A 25670-nucleotide genomic window follows, 5' to 3' on the forward strand; every position below is an offset into this window, starting at 1 on the left:
GTGGACTTTGACCCTACATTGATTATCATGGATTAAACCAAGTAAAACTGTAAAATATCAACATGTCTTTTCTCTCTTATCCCAGAAGCTCTCGAACAACTGATGGAAGCCTGCAAACCTGATATCAGAAGCAACTGATCCGCATTCTTAAGGATGATGAGTAGAAAATGTTTAGCACTACTTTTGGTTTGCTTACTTTGCTTATTCTGTAATGCTTTATGGGCTCTCTAATGTCCTCTCTGTCATTCAGGCATTAATTGTGCTACATACTGGGAAGGTTTGCTCATCTACTCTCCTTCCCTGGGAAGCCATGTGAACCATGTCAAGCAGGTGCTGGCCAAACTTCTGGAGTATCAACTCTATGTGAAAGGAGAAAAATGTGAAATTCATGTGCCTCAGATCTCACTCCTAGGATGTATAATCAGCAAGGAGTGAGTAATAATGGATCAAACTAAGGTCAGTGCAGTCCCCAGTACAATCAAAGAATTCCAGAGATTTCTAGTATTTACAAACATTTATAGAAGGTTCATTTGGGGCTTCAGCTCCATAGCTGCTCTGCTTACTTCACTAGTCAAGAAGGGTTTGTGAATGCTTGCATAGAATGATTACACTAACCAAGCTTTTTCTCATCTGAAGGAGTCATTCTCAAAGGCCCCTATTTTAAAACACCCCAATCCTTCTCAAATATTCATTGTGGAAGTCAGCTATCAGAGACTGACTTCAACAACAGAGACCTCTTAGTGGTGAAACTGTTGCTAGAGGAGTGCCATCACTTGTTGGAGAGAGCGGCACAACCCTTTGCTATCTACACAGACCACAAGAACCTTGAGTATTTCAAAACAGCAAGAAGACTGAACCCAAAAAAAGCCTGATGGGCTTTATACTTCAAGATTTTAGTTCCTAACTTTAACCTAAGATTTTAGAATCCTGGCTCATCCTGGCTCATCCTGGCTCAAAAAAATACTAAAGCAGCCTTTCTTTCCACAATGTACCCCTCAGTCCCAAAAGAGGAGGGTACAGAACTCATCCCCAAGAATGATGCTTCATCTGTGCCACTTCCTGGTACATAGATCAATAGATAAACAGAGCAAATGAACATCAACCTGTGCTGCCACAGTGTCCCCAAGAAAAGTGGTATGTCCCACCGGTCTACGAGAGAAATTAATTTCCTGGGCTCATGCATATTTGGCTGTGGGACAGCATAGAGTTCACAACCACTCAGCCTACCCCATTCCAGTGTGTACTAGGATTTCAGCCTCTCCTGCAATGAGCAGTTCTGATGAAGTGAACACGTCTGGGAGTGAACACACACCGTCATCTAGAACAATTACCACAACAAAACAAGGACTTTGCAGACTGTCTCCACAGAGTAACAGCAAGATATGTACCAGAGGACATGGTGTGGCATACAATGAGAGATCTCAGAATAAGACAAGACTGTAAGATATTGTCCTACAGGTTCATCAACCCTTTCAACATTCTCCAATGCATCAACCATGTCACGTATAAGCTTGAACTACCACATCACAGCTGTCATGCACTCTCATTCCATGTATCCAGACTTAAGCCCATGATCCCTGGCCCCATGGCAGAGGGAACCCCACAGTCAAACCTCTTGAAGGAGGGGCAACCTGCATACATAGTCAAGGAGATGACAATAATAAAGATCTTACCTGGCTTTGGTTTAAGCCCAGTTCCTGTTGCTACACCTGGAAGCACACCTAGGCCAGTAAACCCTGTTGATGCAAACAGTAAAGTCTGACTTTTTCAGAGCATTGGAGAATGTTTTGCCCTGAAAGTGACACTTGTCACAAAAATAGTTTTGGACACACACCTTGTCCAGGCAGAATTCCACCTTGAAAGGCTCCAGGCACTCCTACTCCTGCAAAACAAGTAAGACATAAATTGAAATGCTTAAAATAAAATGTGACCTGTCATTAGACTGCAATATTACAATGGACACATGCAAATACTCACCTGGCACTGGTGCCTTTCCTGGTTTTGCAGCTTTCCCACCAGGACCCACACCTGGGAGACCAGTCTGAGGAATGACTGGAGCTAACAGAAAGATAATGACATCAACAGTATTTTTACATGAAGACACCCAGGTGAGACCACAAACTCTTGCTGTGGACCCCTGTGTAAACACATCTTTAAATCCTGGATACATGGCCTTTTAGCCAATATAGCAAGTTGAGTAAAATGGGTACTCTATATACAAAATTAAATGCACACAATGTGTGTGGTCTGCAAAAACTCAACTACTCATTTTGAAGCTGGGATCCCAGGTCACCATCTGAGTTCTAGGTGGACCAGATTAATTCCTTATTTCCTTTCACCTGGGTCTAAAGATAGATTTCAGACTCGACCAAATATAACTCTTGGTGCAGACTGACTTGAGTTCATCAACAAAGTCAGTTTGTACAATAACTTATAAACTGTAAAGGTTAGGACAGGTTTAGCAATTGTAGCTTGTCTTGTAAATTTACAATTAATGTACCCATATTGAAATCCACAAAAATTTGGGGGATTGAATGAGACTGAATTTAGGACAGGGTAATGTCCTTTTAGTTTGCAGTCTGTGAGGTTGTATGTCTTACCTCCAGCAGGGAGTGCAGGCCCACTGCCAGGTACGGTGCCACCAGTGCCAGGACCTAATACCGTCCCTCCAGTACCTGGCCCTAGAGCAAAACACACACAATGAGCTATGTTTATTAGGATGCATGTCAAGAATTACGATATTAAGTTCTGTTTTTTTTTTTTTTGCGAGTGTCTTGCTTCACCTTTCCACTCTGTTCCAATATAAGGAAATGAGCTGGCAGTTCTGGTTTGAGGACCTGGCACTAGATGTTTCAAAGTTTTCATCTGTTTGCCTAACCTTCTCCTATCTGATGCTGAAGAACAGACATGTCACGCTGCTCTTACAATATGAAGTAAAGCACCAGGTTTAGGCAGAAACCACCAGCATAATTCCCCACAGAAGATACACTGGTTGATTTGGCTTAAGATCTGATGTTTGTTAATCGAAACTCAGGCCAACTGGAATACCATGAAAAGGCGACCGTTATTGGAGGAACGCTGCCGACACACTGCCTCATTCTGTTTTTATAGACCTCCAGTACTGCCAGCCTCACTGGAATGATGTCCTTACTGAAACTTTAGTGTGCTCAATAGTCATGATTAACATGATTAGCTCGTAAAAATGAGTCATTTTTCATGAAGGAGTCATTTAATAATTAGGTCAGGTCACCACTTCCCTAACTATTTAGTTTTTTTTTTTTGATCGACTAACTTCACTGCTGTGCCAAGGAGAAATGGAATTACACAGATAACAAAGTCAAGACAAAAGTAATTTTGTACCTCCTTTCCCAGGCTTGAGGCCTACGGCACCTGAAAGAAGTTTAAAGTTTACATCTCAGTGGACAACATTTATATCGAGCAATGTTTAAATCAAAGGATGATACACACCAGTAACAATACCTGGCTGATTCAAATGGAAGAAAGATGTCAAACGTGATTTATGTATAAAAATCAAACACCAGTTATTAACTTAACATGCCACAATTAACCTTTTGCAGGCTTCAGTCCTCCAACTCCTGCTCCAGGAATAACTCCATATCCACCATAACCAGCTAAGCAAAGAAATACAAAAATTACCTCAGGGTGTGATGTTCTGACAAATTGTTTATATTTGAGAGATTAGGAATAAAGCAGATGTTAGATAGCCTTAGCTAACTATTTTTTTGGGTCATTGGTGAAACAGACACTAATTTACTATCAGTAACCAAAATCAGTGTAAGTCTATTTCTTTTGTGAGTTTTTCTTGTACTTTTACTTTCATGCATTAAGTCAGGGGTGTCCAAAGTCTGGCCCCAGCCAAATGCAGCCCACGGACAGATGTTTATTGGTCCGTGGCTTCTCTCTTAGAATGCAGGATAGGTGGCCTGTCATGCATGTTGCAATTTTAACTTTCACCTGACTGGGGCAGCAAACTGTGTTAACACTGTTAGCTAAAATGCAAGGGCCTTGATATTTAGTCAAGGCAAAAAGTGCAAAGTTAACAGTCAGAAGGAGTGATTTCAAAAGAGCTGGAAACAAGAATACTTTTTCATCAAGAGCCATAGCAAATGCGTGTGCCTCATATGTCAACAAACTGCTGCAGTAATTAAGGAATTTAATGTCATGAGACATTTTGAAACAAATCATGAGCAATACAAAAAATATTCAGAGTATGAAGGGGCAGAGAAACTGAAACAGCTGGAAGCTAAGCTATCCTATCAGTAGCAACTTTTTTTTTTTTATCAGAGCAAACAGGGTGCAAAACATTACTAGAGTGGCAATGCTTATTAAACCACTATGCTTAGTCAACCACTAAGCATGGAAAACCTTTTTGAATTCTTAATATAATGCTTAAATAAAGCAGACTTGCTACTGAGTTTTTAAAAAATGACAATTTAATTTATGTTAAATATATGTACAGTATTTTGCGTAATTCATAAATAATATTTTTACTTACATTAAATAAATTTAACTTGAGTGAAGATCTTAACTTTTATTATATTTTATTTTTTATTTGAGTAGACTGGGTACTTGGGTATTTGGGTAGAATTTGGGTACTTGGCTGGGATTTCCAAACATAGACAGCAGCCTTTCTTGAGCTTTGAGTGTAACATGGCATACATATAGTGCTATTCCCCAGAGTAGATACAGAGTAACAATACTATACCTCCAGGTCTGAATCCTCCAGTGCCCAGGCCACCTGCTCCTAAGCTTCCATAACCTTGGAAAGGAAAAAGAAAAGAAAGGAAAATGAATATTTAAGAGCAGAATGTAGTGCTGGGTATATTAGTCATTTATTTCCCTTGTTCAGCACCTACCACATTCAAACCTGAGGTAAGAATTTTATTTGGCAGGCCAGACAAGCACTCTTCTCAGACCATAAATAACAGATGGGTCAGTTTAGTAACGTGAGAGAGAGGCTGAGGGAGAGAGAGGTACAAGGCTTTTGGATGCTTTGAACAATCTTTTTTGGCTTTGAGAGAAAGGAGTTTGAACTCATTGAATATTTATGTCAAGACCGTGTTCTCGTCCCACATGGAGATCGTGTTCTCTTCCCACATGGAAGTGCTGCACAAATGGAGTCATTCACCAGACTGCATTCTTACTTTATGACACAGAGTGAGCGGAAGAGAGATTGGAGCAAGATGAGCAGAGGAATGCTTGGTCTGTCAGTCGTGCTTCTGCCACTATAAATCTGAAAATAAAGCTACTATTTATGGTAAGAAAAAAAAAAAACAACAACAGTGTGACAAATGGAGAAGGCCAAGGCCAAGCACATTTGCTATCTCACGTCTCTGCTAATTACGATGAGGCATGTCTTTCCTCCTGCAGTACATTAATTTTTACAGCATTCACAGCCAAGAGCGTACAAATTATGAATTATGAAACTCTGAATTGTACATGATGGGAACACAGAAATTCTATATAGTAAGGTTGATGCATTCCAACCTTGTGAAGCAAAGATTTGTTATGGAACATTTATTTTACAGAAGATTTGCTTGCCACATTTTAAGACCTAGACAGGAGGACTGCAACCATTTGGGCAACTATGACATGTCACTGGTGCATAATTTTTTACAGTCATAGGCATTTTCAAGGTTGTCAAACTGCTAATCTGTTCCACCATTCAACCATTTTTAGTCTTTTTCTGAGTTATTAAGCTCTCATAGAATTTTCTGGCATTGAGACACAAGTCATGGAGACATTATTCCTACCAAATGATAGTATTAAGGGATTAGAAAAAGGAGGACTACTTTTAGATAAATGCTGTCTCAGGGACACGTGTCAACTAATATGAGCCCATTCCTAAACTTTCTCAAATTCTGAAAATCCATCACCAGCATAATATACGCCAGCTGATGTCCTGTGATCCATCAGAAAAAGGAATCTTCAGATACGTGGAGCAGGCGCTGAGACAGGGGTGTCTGCCATTAGTTAATGATGCACTATGAAGCACTCCCCTGATTTCCCTATGTCAGACAGCAAGCCTCCCTCAAGCACCTCACGTATTGTCCGATTAGTCCAACTTTCCCTGATGGAATTGAAGCCAAGCCATGTGTGATTAAATTGTATTACTGGCTCTTTGCATTGTCTCATTAAAAAGCCCTGGGTGCAACAGGGTTATCTGCACTAATTCAAAAGGAGAGGATAGGAGAGTGTAAGGCAGAGATCCATGTCCAGATCCATATAAGCATTTATGCACGAGCATGACTTGGCCTGGGAGAATTCTTATGAATTTGCAGTCCTCCATTTTGGACAAACCATAGCTATGTATTTTAATGGAACGGGTCAAATTAGGTCTTATATGAAATACACCACAGCTCATTAGTGGTATTATCAAGAGAGGCCTTAGGTCATGTAAAATTAAGATCTGATTCTTTTCAGACCTGATTGCTTGCTGTTGATTGTAATCATTATTCACATGCACCACTCCCAAGGCCCACTGATTACCCAGAAGACTACAGACAACTCACAGATTTATTCTGGCTATAGTGTTGATCAAATCAACTTTGTCTTTCTCTATATAGACCAACATTACCATTATACTAATATAAAACAACAACTGTAAGGGAATAAGATATTAATTGTACCAAGAATCCATATGGACTAAACACTGAACCCAACTCTGAATATGGGATAGATTTTGGTGAAAAGAATTTACCCCAATTACTAACCATATTGTTGAGGCATTTGTTTGGATGGATGCATTAATCCAGCAAAAATCATCAGCAAGGATGAAAAAATAAATCGAAACTCTTCCACATTTTGTAGTGTTACAAGCTGGAACTGAAATGGATTTAATTGGGATTTTATGGCATGAACTTTAGGTGGTCAGCCCTCTATAGACCTAGTTGTGGTTGTGCCATATTCTTTCCATTTCAAAATAATGGATTTTCAAAGTTCAAAGATGTTCAGTATAACCAAACCCTGACTGATACTTTTCAGAACTTTATTTTAATAACTCCTTCATGATGCTGTTGTTTAGTAATGTTCTATAAAACATTTATGCCTTCCAGGAACAGGTATATTTATATTGAGACCATAAAGTGACACTTTGCTTGAGCACAGGGTGACTCCATTCAACTAGATTATGTGACTTTTGCACCAGAACTAATTTAGAGGTTTCACAGCAATGAGGGTGAATACTTATGCAATCACAACCTGACATATTATCCCAATTACATCCATTTCTATTCCAGGATGTTACACTACAAAATGTGGAAAAGTTCAAAGGGGGTGAATACTTATGCAAGGCACTATATGACTTAACAAAAATATTCTAGTTACAATGAAGATCCTGGTGTAGTACAGCAGAACTGTTGATGCATGTTATGTAGCGTACAAAATAGGCAGCCAGAAGTTAGCAGGAGAGCTCAAAGACTACGGCCATCCAGCGTCAGCTTAGCCAAAGTCAATATTCAGGCCAAGAGTCTCTCCAGCTCTCAGACAAGAGAAGTTTGGGTAAGTTAATCCTCAATGCAAACAAACTCCATACTGAGGGGAATAGGATATGAGAACATTCATCTAACCATTTTTTTGCCTGTTTTTCCTCAGATACCATGTCTCAGACATGACATCTGGAGCGCTAAACAATGCAGGTAGAAGGAGCCAAGCTGAAGAACTATAGTGGTATTATCTGTAACTTTGTTCTCTCTCTCTCTCTCTCTCTCTCTCTCTCTCTCCCCCTTCACCAGATGCGGATGCTAAAGGATTTAATTTAAGAGAGCAGAGAATTCCATGGCTCTGGTCCATGGAACTGACGACAGCCACAGCAAAAAGTCTACAGGCTCCTGGAGTCCAATGGCAGTGCTCTCCTGCAGATCGCAATCAATTTCATTACCCCGCAACACTGACATGCCAAATTAAAAAAAGAAAAAGAAAATGCCAATAGGAACACACACACCCCTTTCCTTTTAGCAAAATAATCAGAGATTCATGCTACTAAATAGTCCAAAAATTACGCTATCCACTGTTAGCTGGCTTTTTCCACTACAAGCCCAAAAGGCCAATCTAAAAAGCCAGCATTCAGTTCAGCAAAATCAGTCGCAGCCATCGGAGAGAAGTGGCACAGTACTTGGCACGGATGATCTGAGAGCAGAACAAGGTACCCCCAAGGTATTTTTCCTCAATTGCTAAAACAGTACAGGATGTTGCTGCATTTATTTATTTATTCCAAAATCAGGGCACTTAAGGAGCACTATTTAGCAGCCGTCTTATGAAAGGCTTTCAGTGAAGTAGTGTTCTGGTCTGAAACATAGATGGGAGAATGTATAATGAGCTACTGAGACTCAAACTTGTTTAGGCTCTGCCATAGAGAAATTATAAGTTCCATTAATATTGTCTTAAAATTGGAAATTTGCAACAATTTACACAAGCCAATTTGTTTGAAGTATTACAAATGAGGATGGTTAGCACATGGCATGGGACGTTTTTTCAAATTCAGGGTGGAAGGATTTTCATATAAAAATCATTTAAAGCAAGTAATTTGAATGCTAAATACAAACGCTAATGCCTACTAATATGTACGACCCTAATATTAACCCTCATATCGTCTGTATCATTCAATTCATTGGTTGAATATTGAATTTGCAAATGTGAGACTATGCAGGCATTTCTTAGGTTTTCCTGAATAACAGGGTAACCCTATGAGCCACACATTAAGGCCTTGACAATTGTGTGTAAGTTGTTGTGTTAAGCTGGTTTTACATTGTGTGATTTCAGCAATCTATTAAGATTTTGAGATCCCAATAAAGCCTTGGCCAAATGTTAGATAATGTTAGATAATACAATGAATATCTTATAACAATAGACCTGTGATTAAAGAAAATATTCTTCAAGCTGAACAATATCATTTTTTTGTCCATTAGTGTGTTTTGTTTGCATTTCACCTTTGCCACTACTGTATTTGTAGCTGTCACATGAGTTTCGTGTCATCCTATGTCATGTTGGTGGCTTTTAGACAAGTATCTTAGCAGCGGTCATGATCTGACATATGAATCAAAAATTTCGGACACTACCAGAACTTTGTCAACAGCTGTTTTTGGTCTCAGTGGCACTAAATTGGCTGCTGTGAGCACATCATTTAGTATAATTGACAATACTCTTACTTGAGTTCATTTGTAAAGACAGAAATGTTGTTTTCATTCATTATCCTCATATTTTTTCCATGGATGTTCTGCCTGATTATTCCACCATCTGCTTTATCGCACACATCCACCAAGACACAAACTGGTTGATGGTAGAACAGTTTTTGCTAGGCGGCTTAATTCGCGTGCATAGATGACAAATGATCTTTTCACAATCGGAAACACATAGGTATGTGGAAACAATGATGCAGACTGACTGAAACAAACTGAGCAGACCAGTGCAAAGCTGTCAAATAACTCTCTTGCTATAAGTAACAGTCACCTCGGGCTTGAACATGTCAAGAGAAAATAAAGACACTAGGCAGAATTTTAATAATATGTTTTATGTACGATGCGAGACAGAAAGCCACAGCTTATAGCCGGAACATTGGCCAGTGACATGCTGACTTTTTGTTGAGGGCACAAACATGATACATGCTACATAAGAAACTTTTTTAGAAGAGGATAATACTTATAAACCAGTCTGTGTTAATGCACTTAACTAGCTAACTCACAGTATGTGATTACACTAAGTTCAGGGCCACTTTTTAGCCTAGTCAGTTGACTGTGGAGCACATTGAGGCTTTTACTTGCCTGATTGGCTGGCTAATAAATTTATAATTTATTCTCTACTGAAAATTGATTCATATACAAAATGATAGAGTGAGGAATGCATCAAGAAGAACAGATTAACCATTTCTTTCCTACTAACGTATCTGATTGCTTGATGACAAATGCAATTTGACCCCATGGACGAAACACACTGTGACTCTCTTACTAAAAGAATTGGGTAACACTGATGCTCTAAAAAATAATGGGAATGGCTGTATGATGGGGTTAAATCCATTGTATTCTTGCACAGTGATTTGCTCTTCATACTTCAGTGACATTTTGGATTGTTTTCTGACTGCAGTGATCTGACACTTTGTCTCCTGTTAACCAATCAAAGCCTTAGTCACTTCTATCAGTCATGGCACATTTACAAGAGCTGCTCTAAGAACAGCACTCTGCTGTAATTATCCGCCTCAACTCCTGAATGGTGACAACTCTCTTGCACTTCAAGGCCCCAATGTGCTTTTCTCATTTTTCCCCTTATAAGTCATTGTTTCTGCCGTCCCAAATCTTGCGGTCTGAAGGTGAACACCTGCCAAAAAAATTCTGTTTCTCAGCTATATTCCCTATAACTCACAAATAAGTGTTCTCTCTTTTTTTGCTTTCCCATGATGTTTCTGCCGGTCTGTTGCCAGGCCCTTTAGTTTAGACCAAACTCGGATCAGAGCTGAGATAAATAGGAGCAGCTGTTTGGCTCACCTAGCTCCTGCTCTTCCACTGTCATCATGAAGGATTAGGTTCTTCTTCAAGGTACAGTGAAACTTTCATGCTGAAAGTTTGTTCTGTTAATCTGCTTGGTTCTATGAATGTTCTCTGTGATACTAATTCTATTCACAAAGTCTGGCAATGTGACAGGCTTTTTTGTGAGAATGGTTCCTATTTACAAGCATCTGTAAAACAAGTCATCACACTTACAACAATTACAACAATGGTACCAGGCTGCACTGCTTTGTGACTTCACCTCAAGTCAGACACCACACTTTCCCTCACACTGAGTTTTCCACAATTTTAAGCCTCATTTCCAGTTGTTTGCATTCATTCACCAGACACTGAGTGTAATGCTGATTCATTTATTTCTCTGTATTATATAACTGACATGTACTAAATATGGACTGGTATAGGCACTTCCTATAACAATTATAACAAATCCATTTATACATAATCCTTTTTATACATGATATTTTATAATGGTTGGTAGAAGGCTAAATAAATGCTGATTGTTACATGTTTTTATTTCACACCACGTGGGTTCCACGATATTGCTGTGGTGTGGTTGGCTAGCAGGGCTAAGTCCCCTGTCCTTTAGCATCTACATTGGATTGTCTGCAGTGCATAAAAGTCTTAAAGTGGATAATTTCAGATTTCTGTGGAACTAAGCACAACAGCACCACCAATGGATGTAAAAAATATGCAGAATGGGACAAATTATGTAATGCATTGCTCAAGCCTACTAATTTCATTGACAAGCTAATGATTGACATTAGATTTTAGCTCTCCCATCTATTATCACAATCATCTGTCACAGGACAGCATGCTTCATTCAACACTAATGCCCAAATGTACAAACGTCTCAGTGAGACATGGAGGATAGGGACAGCCAAAGTTTGCTACAATACAGCTCAATAAAACCGTGGCATGAAACAGTGGGGCAGTGAACAAACAGTATATGTGTCTTTTTTCCCAGTTATCCATGAGTTTCATTACTGTGCAAACACTTTGCTCTGCAAGAACAGTTTGCATAATCATGAAATCTTTGTGCGTTGCACTTATAAATAAAGTTCACAGCATGTAGAAATAGTGATTTTGTTATTTCATTATCTGAAAAAAGTACAACATGCGCAAAACAAACACAGTTTCAGAAAGGCGTCCAGTGTGAATTGGCTTTTAGGAAATATAGCCTGCTTCTCAGCTGCATGATGAAGTGTAATACTATAAATACAATGTGACAACATGGATACACTTGAGTTGGCCCAAATGATTTTAAACTCAATAAATTCACCATCTCCATATTGCTAACTGGAGCCCAAAAAGTATGTTTGTTGCTGCAGGTCATGTATACTGACAGACTGCAACCAGGGTCTTTTATTTATATGTAAATTAATCCATCTATCCATCTCCATTCATTTCCCATACTGCTTATCCTACACAAGGTTGCAGAGAGCCTGGAGTCTATCCCAGGGAACGAGGTGGGGGAGACCCCTTGGACACGGTGCCAACCCATCATGGGGACAATCACAAACTGTTCACTACACTGTGGCACTTTTCACACACTGTGGACAATTTGGAAATGCCAATCAGTCTACAACGCATGTTTTTGAACTGGGGGAGGAAACCAGAGTACCCAGAGGAAACCCCCAAAGCAAGGGGAGAACATGCAAACTCCATGCACGCAGGGCAGTGGTGGGATTCAAACTCCCAACCCCGGAGATGCAAGGCAAACGTCCTAACCACTAAGCCACCGTGCCCCCTATATGCAAATTAATATTAATTATAATTCCTTCTCTTGAAAATAACTGCACTGCAGACAACAAAGGTCAAACAATCAGGTGCTCAGTACTCAACCATATACAACATTATTACTGAGTACAATGTTCTTATGTACAGATTATAATGCATTATATAAACTGACATTATGCTTTAAGCTTTCTAAAGTGTAATGCATGTAACTAGTACCATTATGAAGATTTATGCAGGCTTATGCCAATCATTATAATATATTAAGCATATTGTATAGATAAATATATTGTGTATGCTATTGTTTGTAAATGTATAATTTGGTATAATTTGGTAAGTAACCAATCATCGATGATGGTTCAATTGGATTTTCTTGGAGATAGCTTTAATAATACTATTCCATTTGAAATAAAAAAAAAAAAACAATTATCAAATAATCTAAAAAGTCAGTCAATTTGTTATAACAAAGTTATGACATGTTTATAGATGTTTATAACATCAAGTGAAACACCTGATTTTCAGTGAAAAGCTGTGGTGCAAATCATGCATCAGAAAAATGTCAATAAACTTGCCAGCAGCAATGGCATGTTCAGTTGTAAAACATATCCAGATGGTCCACACATGAATTCAGTTCTGACAAGTCAGGCTTGAGGAATGATATGGCCAATAAACTGGGCTCACAAGATCGTTCCTCTGTCTCCTCTCCAACCTGCATAGTTACTTATTGCTTTCCCATTGTTCCAAACAGGATTTACAGGAATATTACGTGTTTTGTTGGGGGGGCAATGGTGATATGATGATAACCAGGATTTCACAAAGATATGTAAGGGCTAGAGTGAAAGTCATCCATCTAGAAAAATGCACCATTTTAAAAACTGCTGTGGAATGTGATAGGGAATATAAGTAATCTTTGTGTTACATTCCTGATACTATTCCAAAATGACAGCATAGGCAGTGTATCTAAAAACTGGATTAAGTAATAAATTTGATCAATTGCTTTGTTTCTGTTTCTCTGTTATTCAGACATTTCCACAGAAAGTCTAATGTTTTTTATGACCTAAATATAACACATCTGAGAGCTAGCACAGACCTGTCAAGTATTTTAGGCAAGATTAGTTTTTACATAACTGTCAAAAAAAAGTTTTGGTGGCTTTCATTTAACTAAGCTATTGAAAAAAAAAACTGTGTAATGAATCATACACCAAAAGTAGAACCACATTTTGATGATGACCATATTGTAGCAAATGGCAAGGAACAGAAACTGCTGAAATATATTGGGAGAAAGGTTTCCAAATGAAAAGTGAGTCTATACCTCTCTAGTGAGTCTACATTTTCCACTTAGTCCAAAATGGATAAGAAGAGCATGATTTTTTCCAACATGGTTGGTAAGAACTGAAACGTTACACTTGGCAATGACTTAATGTGCAGTGTTGAAACTGGGAGGCGTAAACAAACAAAATGAGTGGCTTGCACCTCCGTGTATATTGATAGGAGATGGGAATTTTCCCTCGCAGTTTTGAGTTACACTCCCAAGGACACTGTTTGCCCCAAAATGTCTGCGGATCGTGCCAGGGAATGAGTAGGAGGTTTGCCTTGTCACTGAGGACTCGGGCTCGAGAGGAATCATTATTCACTATCAGAGGCCAGCAGTGAGTGACTCGGGGACAGGTCTGAGCCAGCTAATGAGAAGCACATGTGCTCCACGAGACACTGGCGTTCCTCCCGACTCATCAGCCTGGCCTACTCCCTCATGCTTTCCTTCCCTCTCTTTCTTTAGCTCTCTATTGCTTGCTCTCTCTCTCTATCTCTATCTCCCCAGGTAGAAACATAAGGGCCTTTTGGACCCTGCTGGATTTACTTTTTTTACAAACAGATAAGAACAACAAAGTTTTTAAGGATTAAAAAAGTCAGAGAGCTTGAGTTTCCTTTTCTGACTGTGTGAAAAGACAAAGAGCAGCTGTGTTTTTTTTTTTTTTTGTCTCACCTCTCCAGAGGTTGGATACAACATCCAACATTCTAGTCCTGTTATTGTTAATGAGCAGTTATTCCTGCAAATTCATTTTGGATCCATTCTCACTACAAATGATCAAATTGTATTTATGTTAATTCTCTTTCACAAATACAAATTACCCATAGAGCTGTGTTTAATGTTTTTCTGTGTAGTGTCCTGGCTAACTTTAACAACAGGTTAAATTAAGGTCATACAGCATGTGCAAATGAAGAATTCTTGTCCAGTTTTGGAGTTGGGTATTGTTGGCACTTAAAAACTCCAGAGTATTATTTTATTTTGTTTAAAGAACTCTGTTCAGTTAATGGAGCAGGGTTCACTGGTATCTAGACAGGTTTTTATAAGGCCAGGAACAAACCATGTCATGATATCATGGGCTTTATTTTCATGATTTTTATGTTTTTATGGCATGTCTGACAGCTGGTTAAAATAGCCACAGCCAAGTCATTTGTTCATAATTGTTACACTAAAAAAAACGAATTATGTCTGCTGTGTTTAGGTTGTGTTTTGTTGAGGACATTAACAGTTAGAATACAGCAAATCAAGCTGTAAGAAATGGGGCAGGACTTATAGGGCTGTGCTTGAGGTCAGGAAAATACCAACTTATCCCTGTGTCTATGCTAAGAGCGAGTCTTGGGAAGTGGTAACTTGTACATAATTCTGAACCAAAATGGATTTGAAAATCATGCTACAATGATAGATTTCGAATGTCACACCCCTTTCTGTATTATTACATCTATGTCAAGATGCAAGGCATTAATTTATGACTATAAAAACAGCCACAGAATGCAAACTCGAAAAGTACAAAATAGCAACTGGCATTAACTGAATAGAGCCTCATAAGTCAAATAAAATTTATTTCATATCTGTCCAAAGCCAGGTATGTGCAGTCAATGATAAGGCCTGAATAAACCATGGACTTTTATTCTACTTACAGATCTGCACTACGTATAAGTATGTAGCCAAGTTATGACTTCTCGTATAGAGGTCTTGACTGAGGTTTGACTGGATATATTCATTATCAAGCTGCAAACTCTGTCCTAGTTCAGTTATATGTCAGATATTCAGTTTAGCTGCTATGTCTGAAAAGCAGGCTGCCAAGAGAGTGGATGGAATGCTGCAGTGGTTAAAAAAAATCCTATATTGGCAATCCAAATAAAGTTCATATCCTTGGGAGAACAACAAGTAAGAAGATTTAAATGCTATAAATCCTGACTTTGAAGAAGGCAACATTGGTGTAAGGAAGGATTTTTTTGAGACGGAGTTTATGAAGCCAGTTTGGAGCTAGAACAATTAAAATTTTGGACTGTGCTATACATCAAAGATTGATAGGAAATATGAAAATGCAGTACTGCCTGAAAGAGATTACAATTCCAAATCAAGAAACCATGGCTTAAATTGCGCTGAATCAATGACTTTTCCTTCAATCTGTATGCACAGTATAGCTGTAGTGCAAATTTGTGATTCCTGACTATGTAATATAGTAGATAATTTTCTCGGATTCAGAACGTTTCTACCTACCAACCACTAACCTGTGGAATTATTGTGTCAATATTTTTCCTGGGATAAAATAGTTACCCTGGGACATATTGTCTGTAAGCACATTAAATTTAAATCTGTGATCACTTTCTAATGTGGTTAAAGTTGGGTCTACAGTATGCAGTACAAAGTCTTCAGTTTGGGAGACTTTCCAGTGTCTACATAAATTTCACCATAATTTCTTCCTTCTTCCGGAGGGAATCTTGGGTAAAGCTTGAATACGCTTCACCCCACCAAACACAAGTCTGTTGCACATCCTTCTCGTAGTTTTTTTTCTTACATGTGTTTATACTTGAATCAAATCTCACCATGCACCATCAATATCAAGCCTTATTATTTAATATCCATACCATTTATATTGTTAGCAGTTGGTAGATTTATAATATTTAAGAAACAAGTGTCATGTTTCAAGTCTCAAGTCAAAATAATGAGATGCTAATAAGATACAAAGTTGAAAGTCCAACATATTAAGTGGAAATAATTACTTAATACATTAAAATACAGCAATATTTTTGATTGTGCATACACGTGAAGTACCTGAATGATATGTCCCATAGTTAGTGCTATTTTAGACACTCAGTAACAGCTAAGTGAAATATCTTAGGTCTAAACTGTATATCCTTCTGGCTTAGAGTGATTAATGAATTTTTAGTGCAATGACATAAAAGTTTGATATTTGCAAATGTCTCAAACTCTAGCTCTTATTGTTTTAGCCAAAGACAACTTCCAGTGAAAATCTGATACTGGGGAGGTGTTAAAATGCCTCTTTGAAAGAATGAAAGGTCCTTCTCAGAGCAGCCAACATACTGGTCCAAATCTTATCGACCTTGGTTGCACTGGCCTAATTCCTTATCTCTCCAAACAGTTCTCTGGGCCATAGATTTAATCAACAGTGTTTTAGGAAATTCAGTAATGGCCAAATACATCTAATGCGCTAACATGGTATGAATTGACTGAGGGAGCAAAAATATTTACACTGCAGTATCAGAGCAGGGTCTGGTCACAGTAAGTGAAATTTCCACTTATTGTACCGTTTTAATCTAAGAACACCATCAGCTTGGGTGCACAATTGTTTAAATTGTGATGATGTAAATGTAAACTTGCAATGAAGTTGCTGGTCTGAAAGTGTTCAGGTAGCTTTTCTCAATTATTTAACACACCCAAATCAAATTTTTCATTTCTTGCCAAATAGTAAGAGAGTGGAAAAAAGGTCTAAACAAGGGAAATAAAGTGAAATATTGGAAAATAAAAATTCACACTGTTATAATTTGCAGTAACCACATGTTTTTACAACCCCTTCATTATTGTAACCTTAATTTGGTGTGGAATTTAAATGTGTGCAAGCTTACGTTAAATACAGTTCAATACAGTATAAGGCAATGACAAGTACAAACATTTGTTTTGTAGTTTGCTCACCTGGTTTAGGCGCCTTTCCTGCAGCTCCTATTGTAAAGATTGAAAAGATATTATACATTATATGTGATTGCTAATAGGTGTTTAGTAAGAAGCATTCCATTAATATGCCATCACTGCAAATGCTTTTACCAAAACAAACGCTTTTTGCAAGTGTGTCTTGAGATGAACTCTTACCTGCACCAAGACCTCCTGCCCCTAATCCAGCACCAAGTCCACCAGCGCCAAGGCCAGCCCCGATTCCACCTGCTGTGGAACAAAGCCAGTTAATTTTTTTTAATTGCCTTCATTATCTGTGTTGTCCATAACTATCCAGGCCTGCACCCATGATTTGTTTACCTGATTACACTTTACATAAAGTCATGTAAAGCACTGAAAGCACTGCCCAGTTATACTGTATTTCACAAGAGTAACTGTGAGTCAACATCAACGCCTTGTAACTGATCAATTCCAAGCCTCTGTTTTTTCTTGGCTGTTCAATAACTGTTTTTCAGCTGGAGCCTCAATCAATCTTTCAGGACATTAGCAGGCGTTCCAGCATTTCCACTGGACATATATTGAATTTGAAGCTGGCCAAAAGACACGCCTGGGGAAGTGACACCTGATACCCGGGTGTTGCATTCTACCCATTTCCAAAGCCAAAAATAAATAAGAAAATGTTAGCTTTGGATTGGTGTGTGTAGTCAAGCTCAACCTCAGCTGGACATAGCCACAATAACCTTAGACCTGTCTGTCAGCTCCAAATCATCTTATTTCATCTGCTGTTTACTCTGTAATATGAGCAAGTCTGACTAGATAATAAGCCAAAACAATACAAAACACACTGTGTAGTCCTAACAAACCAAATGTAGCTAAGGTTAGCTGGCTAGCCTCTCTTTAATGAACCATGCAAATATTTGTTCATGTGAAACAGGGATGGATGTTGTTATGCTAATTGTTCTACAAGGACTAGTGTTTAATACTGCTTTTCCTTGTTATTATGTTAGCCATTCCAGTAACTTTAACAAGTAGACAAAGTAAGTTATGTAGTCCATTTGAGATCTGGTCTTTTTCTTTAATTGTTTGTGGAAAATGTAATGTACTGAAATCCTTGCTGTCTTCTTCTGCCTGATCCCCAAAATTGATCTATTATGTTTTGTATTAGCCATGTTAACTCAACAACTCTGGTCCCATTTGTCTGAAGCTTGTCTTACCAAGTTCTGGCAAAGGCTTGGGATTTGTCTATTACTTCTCATGGTACTTAATTTCAGTCCTTTTAGAAGTAGTAGCAATCGCTGCCTAGGCACTGTCATTACCATCAATGATGCTATTAATAATGCTAAATTTTACAGGCTAAATGCTGTTACTGTGATACATCACAGAACTAGTTAAAATGATTTAATAAATGAATAAATATCAGCAGTTTGCACTTTAGTATGACAAGTAGCTTTCATTCATTATTAGAACTAAGTATTTATGTAATATATGGTCTATGATCTTCTTGATGATGGATTAAAAAATAGATGGCAGAATTATAACTGGGCTTTTGAGAGTCTTTTGAGAGACAAAATCAAAAAGAACCTACCTCCAGTTTTGGCCGGTTTGAATGGGACCCCAGCAGCTCCTATAAAATACAGGGCAAGGAAATGGGTTTTCTCTCATGCAGGGTAACACTTAATATGTTTGTTTTAGCTCTCCCCAGTGCTCCTCTCTGAAAGCATAGATTAGATCATCCATTTGTGCCACAGCGAACAGTGGCTATCCTTAAATGATGACTCCACTGAGTCCACACTTCAACAGGGAGATTTAAATCTTGGGAATGCAACCATGGTAATGCTTTTTTTTTTTTTTTTTTTTTTACAGAGATTTATGACTTCATATTCTTAAAACTATAGGAGGGTTTAGCCATATGGACTGTATCATTTTAAACAATGCTCTCCACCTGTGTAAACCTTTGTAAATCTAGAACCCATTAGAGCTCTTTGGTTGATCCTCTGGAGGAACTCTTAAAGGTATTACAAACTGATGACAAATTAAAGGCAAAACTGGTGGCTCTGTTATTATGTGGAATGCATTTTTCTGGCTTGGTTTAGATTCACTTTACACATTAGTGGGACGGGTTACTGCAAATCAATGCAAAGTTCTTTTGACTGATCCTTTATCCTTAATCCTATGATGGGAGTGGTCTCTTCTAGGATGACCCTGCAGTGAATGGTTTAATGGATATGAAAATGTAAATCACATGCTATGCCCTTCATAGTCACCAGATCTCAACCCAGTTGAACAGCTTTGGGAGGTTCTGGAGTGGCATGTTAGCACCATCATCAGCAAAATACTAACTGAGGGAATATCTTTTGGAAAAATGGTGTTCATCTCTCCAGTACCTTTCCAGAGACTTATAGAATCCATGCCAGGGCACATTGAAGCTGTTCTGGTGGCTCATGCTGGCCCAATACCTTACTAAGACACCTTCGTTTTTATATTGATTTTTACTTTGTCACCCATCTATATATAGAATCCTACAATTAAGAATGGTAAGAACACTTAACAATCTCAAGAACCTTGAAATTGTTTTCCCCCAAGTAAAAGTCATCGCCAAGTCATTAGAAAAACATAGTTTGTGCTGTTTCTGTATCTTGTGACTAAGATGTGGTGTACTATATAGGTGATCTTGAATTACTGTAGTATTAAGAGAGTCACACATACAAACTCATATTATAATATTGATAACATAATACTGACTAACATTGTGTGAATTACACATTTTTGTACATTCCAATATGTGGAAGTAAAAATCCCGGAATATCAGAAGAGAAAAAGAAACAGAATTACCTACATGTTAACCCCAAGAATTCCAGATTCTACAAATCCACTCTACCTACCCCTACCTACCTAAACCACTGGAAATTGCATACTGAAACATGATATTTTCAGCTCTGCTTGAGGAAAAACCAGTAAAATTTTCACACACTGACTGCCTGTGAGCTCAGATTAATTAATTTGAATGTATCATTTCATACAAAGAACACTTTGTTCATTTTAATAAGATTTTACGACGTTGACAAACCTGGGAAAAATCCAGTACCTGGTGGCACACCTCCACCTGGAATTCCGACTCCTGTACCAGCAGGCACATACACTCCTGAAAGAAAAAAAACAACATTTTTAATGTTATTAATGAAGGACTTCATTTTGACTTTTGAAACTATCCATTACATAAGTCAACTATGTCTAGTTGGGTGGACTCCTTTTCCACTTACATACAGAAATTACAACTTCAACAAATTACCTAATCCAAAGAAGCAAATATTGAGCTGTGATGGATGGGATTTTCAGAGAACAAGGGCGTCAACCATGTACATAACTTCTTCACGAAGTCAGGCCAAAGTTGCGCTGAAGTGTGCAGGCACTAATAGGATGTTCAGTGAGCGATATGGCAAACATGTGCTAAAAAGCTAAACAAAGACAGGGAAGGAAAAGTGCCTCTGTTTCTGTGAGACTGCTAGCAACTTTCTGGCAGCAACTGTAAGCTCAGACACAGTTCTGAGGGTATATCTGGTTTGCATCAGTTAAAACAAAATGGAACGTAAAAGTCCAACCCATGGTAGAGTTTATATTGAAAAGATTTAGGCCATACTGAAGTGTTTATGTGTCAATACAATGTACGTACACATGATTCGTTTAAACTAAAGCCTTGCATTTATAGTAAAGGGTATAAGGATATAGTGTAGACTGCACACTGGTGTGTGTGTTTTTGAGTTTGAACATTTCTGAGTAGGCATCCAGTTCTCAAAAGTAGTTTTGTTATTGCAAACAATGAGGTATTGTGTCTAGTGTATGTTAGCTAGCTATCTATCTGTTAGTTATCTGCCATTAGCAGTGAAAATTATAAATGTTTATGAAAATGACCTCAAACACCTTTCAGCAATGCTGTCAAGTTAGCAGCTGACTAGCATCTACTATGTGATCATTTATGAATATGACCAAAAAAAAAAAAAAAAATCCTCTCAGAATTTCTAGCTAATTAGGTTAGCTCATGTTAGTTAACATTATGTAAAAATGTGCATATATGAATGTCAATTGCTTCCTTTTTCTTACTCAGTGACACACTTTTGGTGATTTATGATCGGCAAGCACTTTTTTGGTTAAACATTTGAGAGTCACTCAAAAAGGACCAGGTCTTAAAAAAAAAAAAAAAGAAAGAAAAAACCTGAAAATCAACTTACTATATTTTGTCTAAATGATTATAAATGTGAAGTGTAAAATTCCACAAGGTGACATTACAGAGCAATAACTTAAAAGATCATCTTTCTATCTTCTTTTTAAAACCATGTGAGAAAAGAGAGAAAGAAGAATAATGAATTTGATTCCAAGAATCATTAAATGTGGAGTTCAGGTTACAGATAGCTGTGGGGATTTTCAATTGATTTTGGCACTAACGATTAAATTCAGTGCTAACAAATGAGGTGATGATGAAATAAACAAAAGAGCTTCAAATAAAGTTAGGGTTTTGTTCATTACTTGTGGAAAATGAACATAAACTGTGAACATGTTTCCTGAACCACGCACTGATAGAAAGAGAAATTGCATCAGCTTTACATAAGGAAAGGCATCGTGAGGACAGATACTCACGCTACAATCACAAACAAATTGGCTGATTCTTGAACAGCCGATATTGTTTAGTCTAAGGCTGGCCGCCTTTCTGTCCAGGAGGGAAAAAAAATGGTCAACCTAGAAACCAGTGCCAATTGGGATTTTGTATATCTTCACAACAGCATGGGAAATTTCAAAGGACTTTATGACTTATGTTTCTTTGCAAAGCAGCCTGTCTCTCTTGGGGTAATTGGAAGTCTTGCAAAAGATCCTTTATTTGAAAGAATATGGCAGACATCCCTTTGGAAAACAGATGAGCTCATGCGTGCGCTGATAGAGCTAGAGGGAAGATGCTCTTCAAAAGTTGTTCTAAAAAACAGCTAAGGCCTCGGATGCCTGGGAAGTGATTGGGTTTCATGGTGTTTGGACTCATCACACCAGCTCTGTGGTTAGAACTCCCAAGGTCATCACACGGTTTTGGATACCTCAAGCCTGCTTTGTAAAACGGGACCACGACGCTCGCCGTTCTCGTCCAGCGAAAACAAACTGTCTGTTTTTTCCTCTCTGCTGTTTGCTCTCACTTGAAAGAACCGCAGGTCATCTTAATCAAAAAAAAAGCAGCTTAAACCAGCCAGACATTTGGAAGTGTTTTTCCATAATGGAACGAATGAGAGAAAGAGCTGTTTGATACAGATCTTGGATAGGACTAACATAACATAGACCTTTAATACAATGCCCCTTTCAGCTGGTGGGTCATTGGGCTCAGGGGCTCTGCCCTTTTGAGTGAAAGTTTTATGATAGTTGATGAAGTGATTGTTTGCCATGGCTACAATGTAAAAAATCAAAAGTAGGATTTCCTGTCTCCTGTGCAAGTAGGAAGAGCAAGGAATAGGCTGAGATACCTACGTTCAAAGCACTAACATCACAAATGCCATTAGTACAGCATATTGGAATGTGCTCACTGCATAACCAAACCATTAAAATAAAGTGAATAACAAATACGATTGGAAATAAGCATATATGCAATCCGAATTTTATTACATCATACTTTTTACTACTCAGTAAAAAGATTAGCTCATGTATTTAGTCTATGAAACTGTACGAAGTTGTTTTTTTTTTAAAAACTACAGTGCTGTGGAATGCTCGATTCTGATTGGAAATTGATTAATGTCTTACAACAGTACGGCTCAGACAGTAGTTCACGGTTTATATTAATATGCTATTGTTTCTTTAACAAATTCCTTGTATGGTGGACGCTTCACATGAATAAATTTTCTTTTAAGCAGAAGTTTTCTGTGAGGAGATGTTTATTTAGCAATTTTGGAGGAAGTCTCCAGGATCAGTGTTTTGACAACAGTCAAAGGTAAAGCTCTAACCTTAAGTTTTCCAACACCGAAGTCTTCAGGACAGAAGGTTTTACAGAAAGTTTTTTTCTCTCAAGGGAGGGAAAAAAAGGAACAACTGTTTATAACTGCTATAATGTAAGTGATAACAGGAACATTTCACGGATGTTCCACAACATTAAACATGACCATAAATGTATAAAATGTATGATGTGTCGTTCTTCAATAAATAAAAAATTGTTAGCTTAGGCAAATTGCTGTGTTATGAGAGGAATAAAACACTTCTTGATGTGCTGTTATTGGAATATAATCTTCGGGGTGGTAACCACACCACCCTTACTTTGATTATTTTCCTATAACTGCATGCTCCATCGTGTTTTATTTTTTACATAATGGTAAGTATATTTTTGGACAGTCACCCCTGGTGTAGTTAAATGAGAATAAATCCTATAAATAAATGAATAAATAAATAAATAAATAAATAAGACACATGAAAGTGCATCATCTATTACTCACTATTTAATTTTTTTTTACTAATTTAATTTTTATCTTTTAGTATATAAATCTGACATTTTCATGTTTCCATTTTCTCCACATCCATTAATGTTTTTTAGTAAGAGGCACTCACTGTTTGGATAAACTCTGAAAAAAACTTTTTTAGCACTTATGAATACTTACAGCTTACATCTAAATCAACCTAATGGCAACATAATATGTACGAGCTGACAACATTCTGCAATATGTAAAATGTCACTGAAATACAAAGATATGGAGGGAAAGCCACCATAATGATCTAAAACAGTTGCTTTTTAAATGGAAAACTACACAAATAAACCTCAAATTAAATCAATATGCATTTCTTATGACTGTATCGAAAATGATCATGATACAAGAAGTATTTTGGATCTCACAGAGTGGAATTTTTATTTGATTGACGCACGGGGAATAATTTTGAGCTCTTTTTATGACTTGTTTATAACTGGTGTTGCTATTTAATGAGTGAGCCAAAAGACCACATTCACATCCAAAGCACGCCCAATTCACACCTCAGTGATTGCATTTTTTTTTCTTTTAAATAAATACCACGCTTCATTACCAGTGACTGAATTAACTGAAGTTCTGAAAAACACATTGTTGGATAATGAGAACCTTTTGTCATTTTACAGTGACCTTTTAGTTGGTATGATTTATTTTTATATTTTCTCCATGGACACTAATGAATGGTGTTTTAGAATAGTGCCAAAAATCATTATAGTCTCACGCATACGTATATACTCTCTTACCCTCGCCTCCACACACACACACACACACACACACACACACACAGGGTCATTTAATTGTGTCTGTTATTAAATCAATATGGCCAACTTTAAAACCTTTGCTGGCTTCATGACGCTTGACATTTGGATTTTGAATTACATTACATATGCTAAATTATCTTGTGCCAGTTATGATTGAATTACTACACTAAGTTTAAGTTTTTTATGTTTAATATCTTACTCGTAATTCATGCCAATTACGATTCAAAAAACTAGTCTGAAAGGCATAGACAGACTGACTATTCTGACATTAGATTTTCCTCATGAAGAAAAGGTGGATGGAGTTGAAAGATGAACACGAAAGTATGAGAGTAAATTTCCTTGATAACAAGCCCTCCCCCTGTCTCTTCAGCTCTGAGCTGCGGTGTTGGACACATCTGTGGTACAGAGAGAGCATTACTTTGAAGAATGCAAAATCAAATAAGCAGACGACACATGGACGGCACTTTTTTAAAGCAAAAGGGGATGCTGTTCACTTTGGCAAAGCCTTTTCTATGCTTTTGACTAAGGATGGCCTTCAAAACTCAATGAAGGGTACTTTTCGGCTATTTGCTTCTCACCGATCTGTTTGAGAGAAACCGAGTCTCTTTTGCCAAGTTCTGATGCAGTAGGATTACAAGGTTTGAGTTTCATAAACATCATAAAAGATACTGCAAAATACAGTCTGCGTAAAGATCTTGAGAAGAATCGCACCCTAGTGCCTCAACTATTACTGGGCTGGGCCAAACCACTAGGTTATCCTGCATAGGGTTGGGACAGGATAAAGAATGACAACATGATAACTGTACCACCCATTGCCATGCTTTTCCATGAAGATTAAAGGTGCAGTAAAGGTCTTTGTTTCAGTGTATAACATTTCCAAGTGTTTCTAGTGCTGTAATATTCATATATTTTCTGTTTAAAAAACATTCAATAAACATGATTTACAAGATTGCCATGCATTGCACTTGGAGGGTTTCTTTATTTTAGACATTTTCCTGTTGAAGAAGGTGCATTAAAGGTGTACTTATAGGTGTGAAAGGGGTGTCAGTGTTTTCATTCTAGCCATATTCAAGTGAACGAAATAGTGTTCTCCAAGGCCTTGGTGCAGCCTATTATAGAATAGTGACAAAACTGCAGTACAAGATAATCATAGACAACATGTAGTTTAGGTTAGGAAACAAATAATCCCAAGAGAATGTACGATGAAAAAAATAATACAGAATAAAAAAAAACAAGCAGTTTT

The 25670-nt window shown here is 37.7% G+C and overlaps 1 protein-coding gene across 1 annotated transcript in view; it reads right to left on the reverse strand.

Annotated features, from left to right (window-relative positions):
• elna (elastin a) overlaps positions 1–25670 on the reverse strand; it is a 63676-nt gene that overhangs the window by 30389 nt on the left and 7617 nt on the right. The window contains exons 2-12 of the mRNA XM_034314750.2: positions 20258–20332; positions 18776–18814; positions 17389–17460; positions 17215–17241; positions 4727–4780; positions 3570–3632; positions 3361–3390; positions 2601–2681; positions 1978–2058; positions 1835–1882; positions 1674–1736 (exon numbers count right to left, since the gene is read on the reverse strand). Coding sequence (XP_034170641.2) covers positions 1674–1736; positions 1835–1882; positions 1978–2058; positions 2601–2681; positions 3361–3390; positions 3570–3632; positions 4727–4780; positions 17215–17241; positions 17389–17460; positions 18776–18814; positions 20258–20332 — 633 coding nt within the window. The remainder of the gene's footprint in view (positions 1–1673; positions 1737–1834; positions 1883–1977; positions 2059–2600; positions 2682–3360; positions 3391–3569; positions 3633–4726; positions 4781–17214; positions 17242–17388; positions 17461–18775; positions 18815–20257; positions 20333–25670) is intronic.

This window comes from Pangasianodon hypophthalmus, chromosome 21, assembly GCF_027358585.1.
Source record: "Pangasianodon hypophthalmus isolate fPanHyp1 chromosome 21, fPanHyp1.pri, whole genome shotgun sequence".
NCBI classification, from domain to species: domain Eukaryota; kingdom Metazoa; phylum Chordata; class Actinopteri; order Siluriformes; family Pangasiidae; genus Pangasianodon; species Pangasianodon hypophthalmus.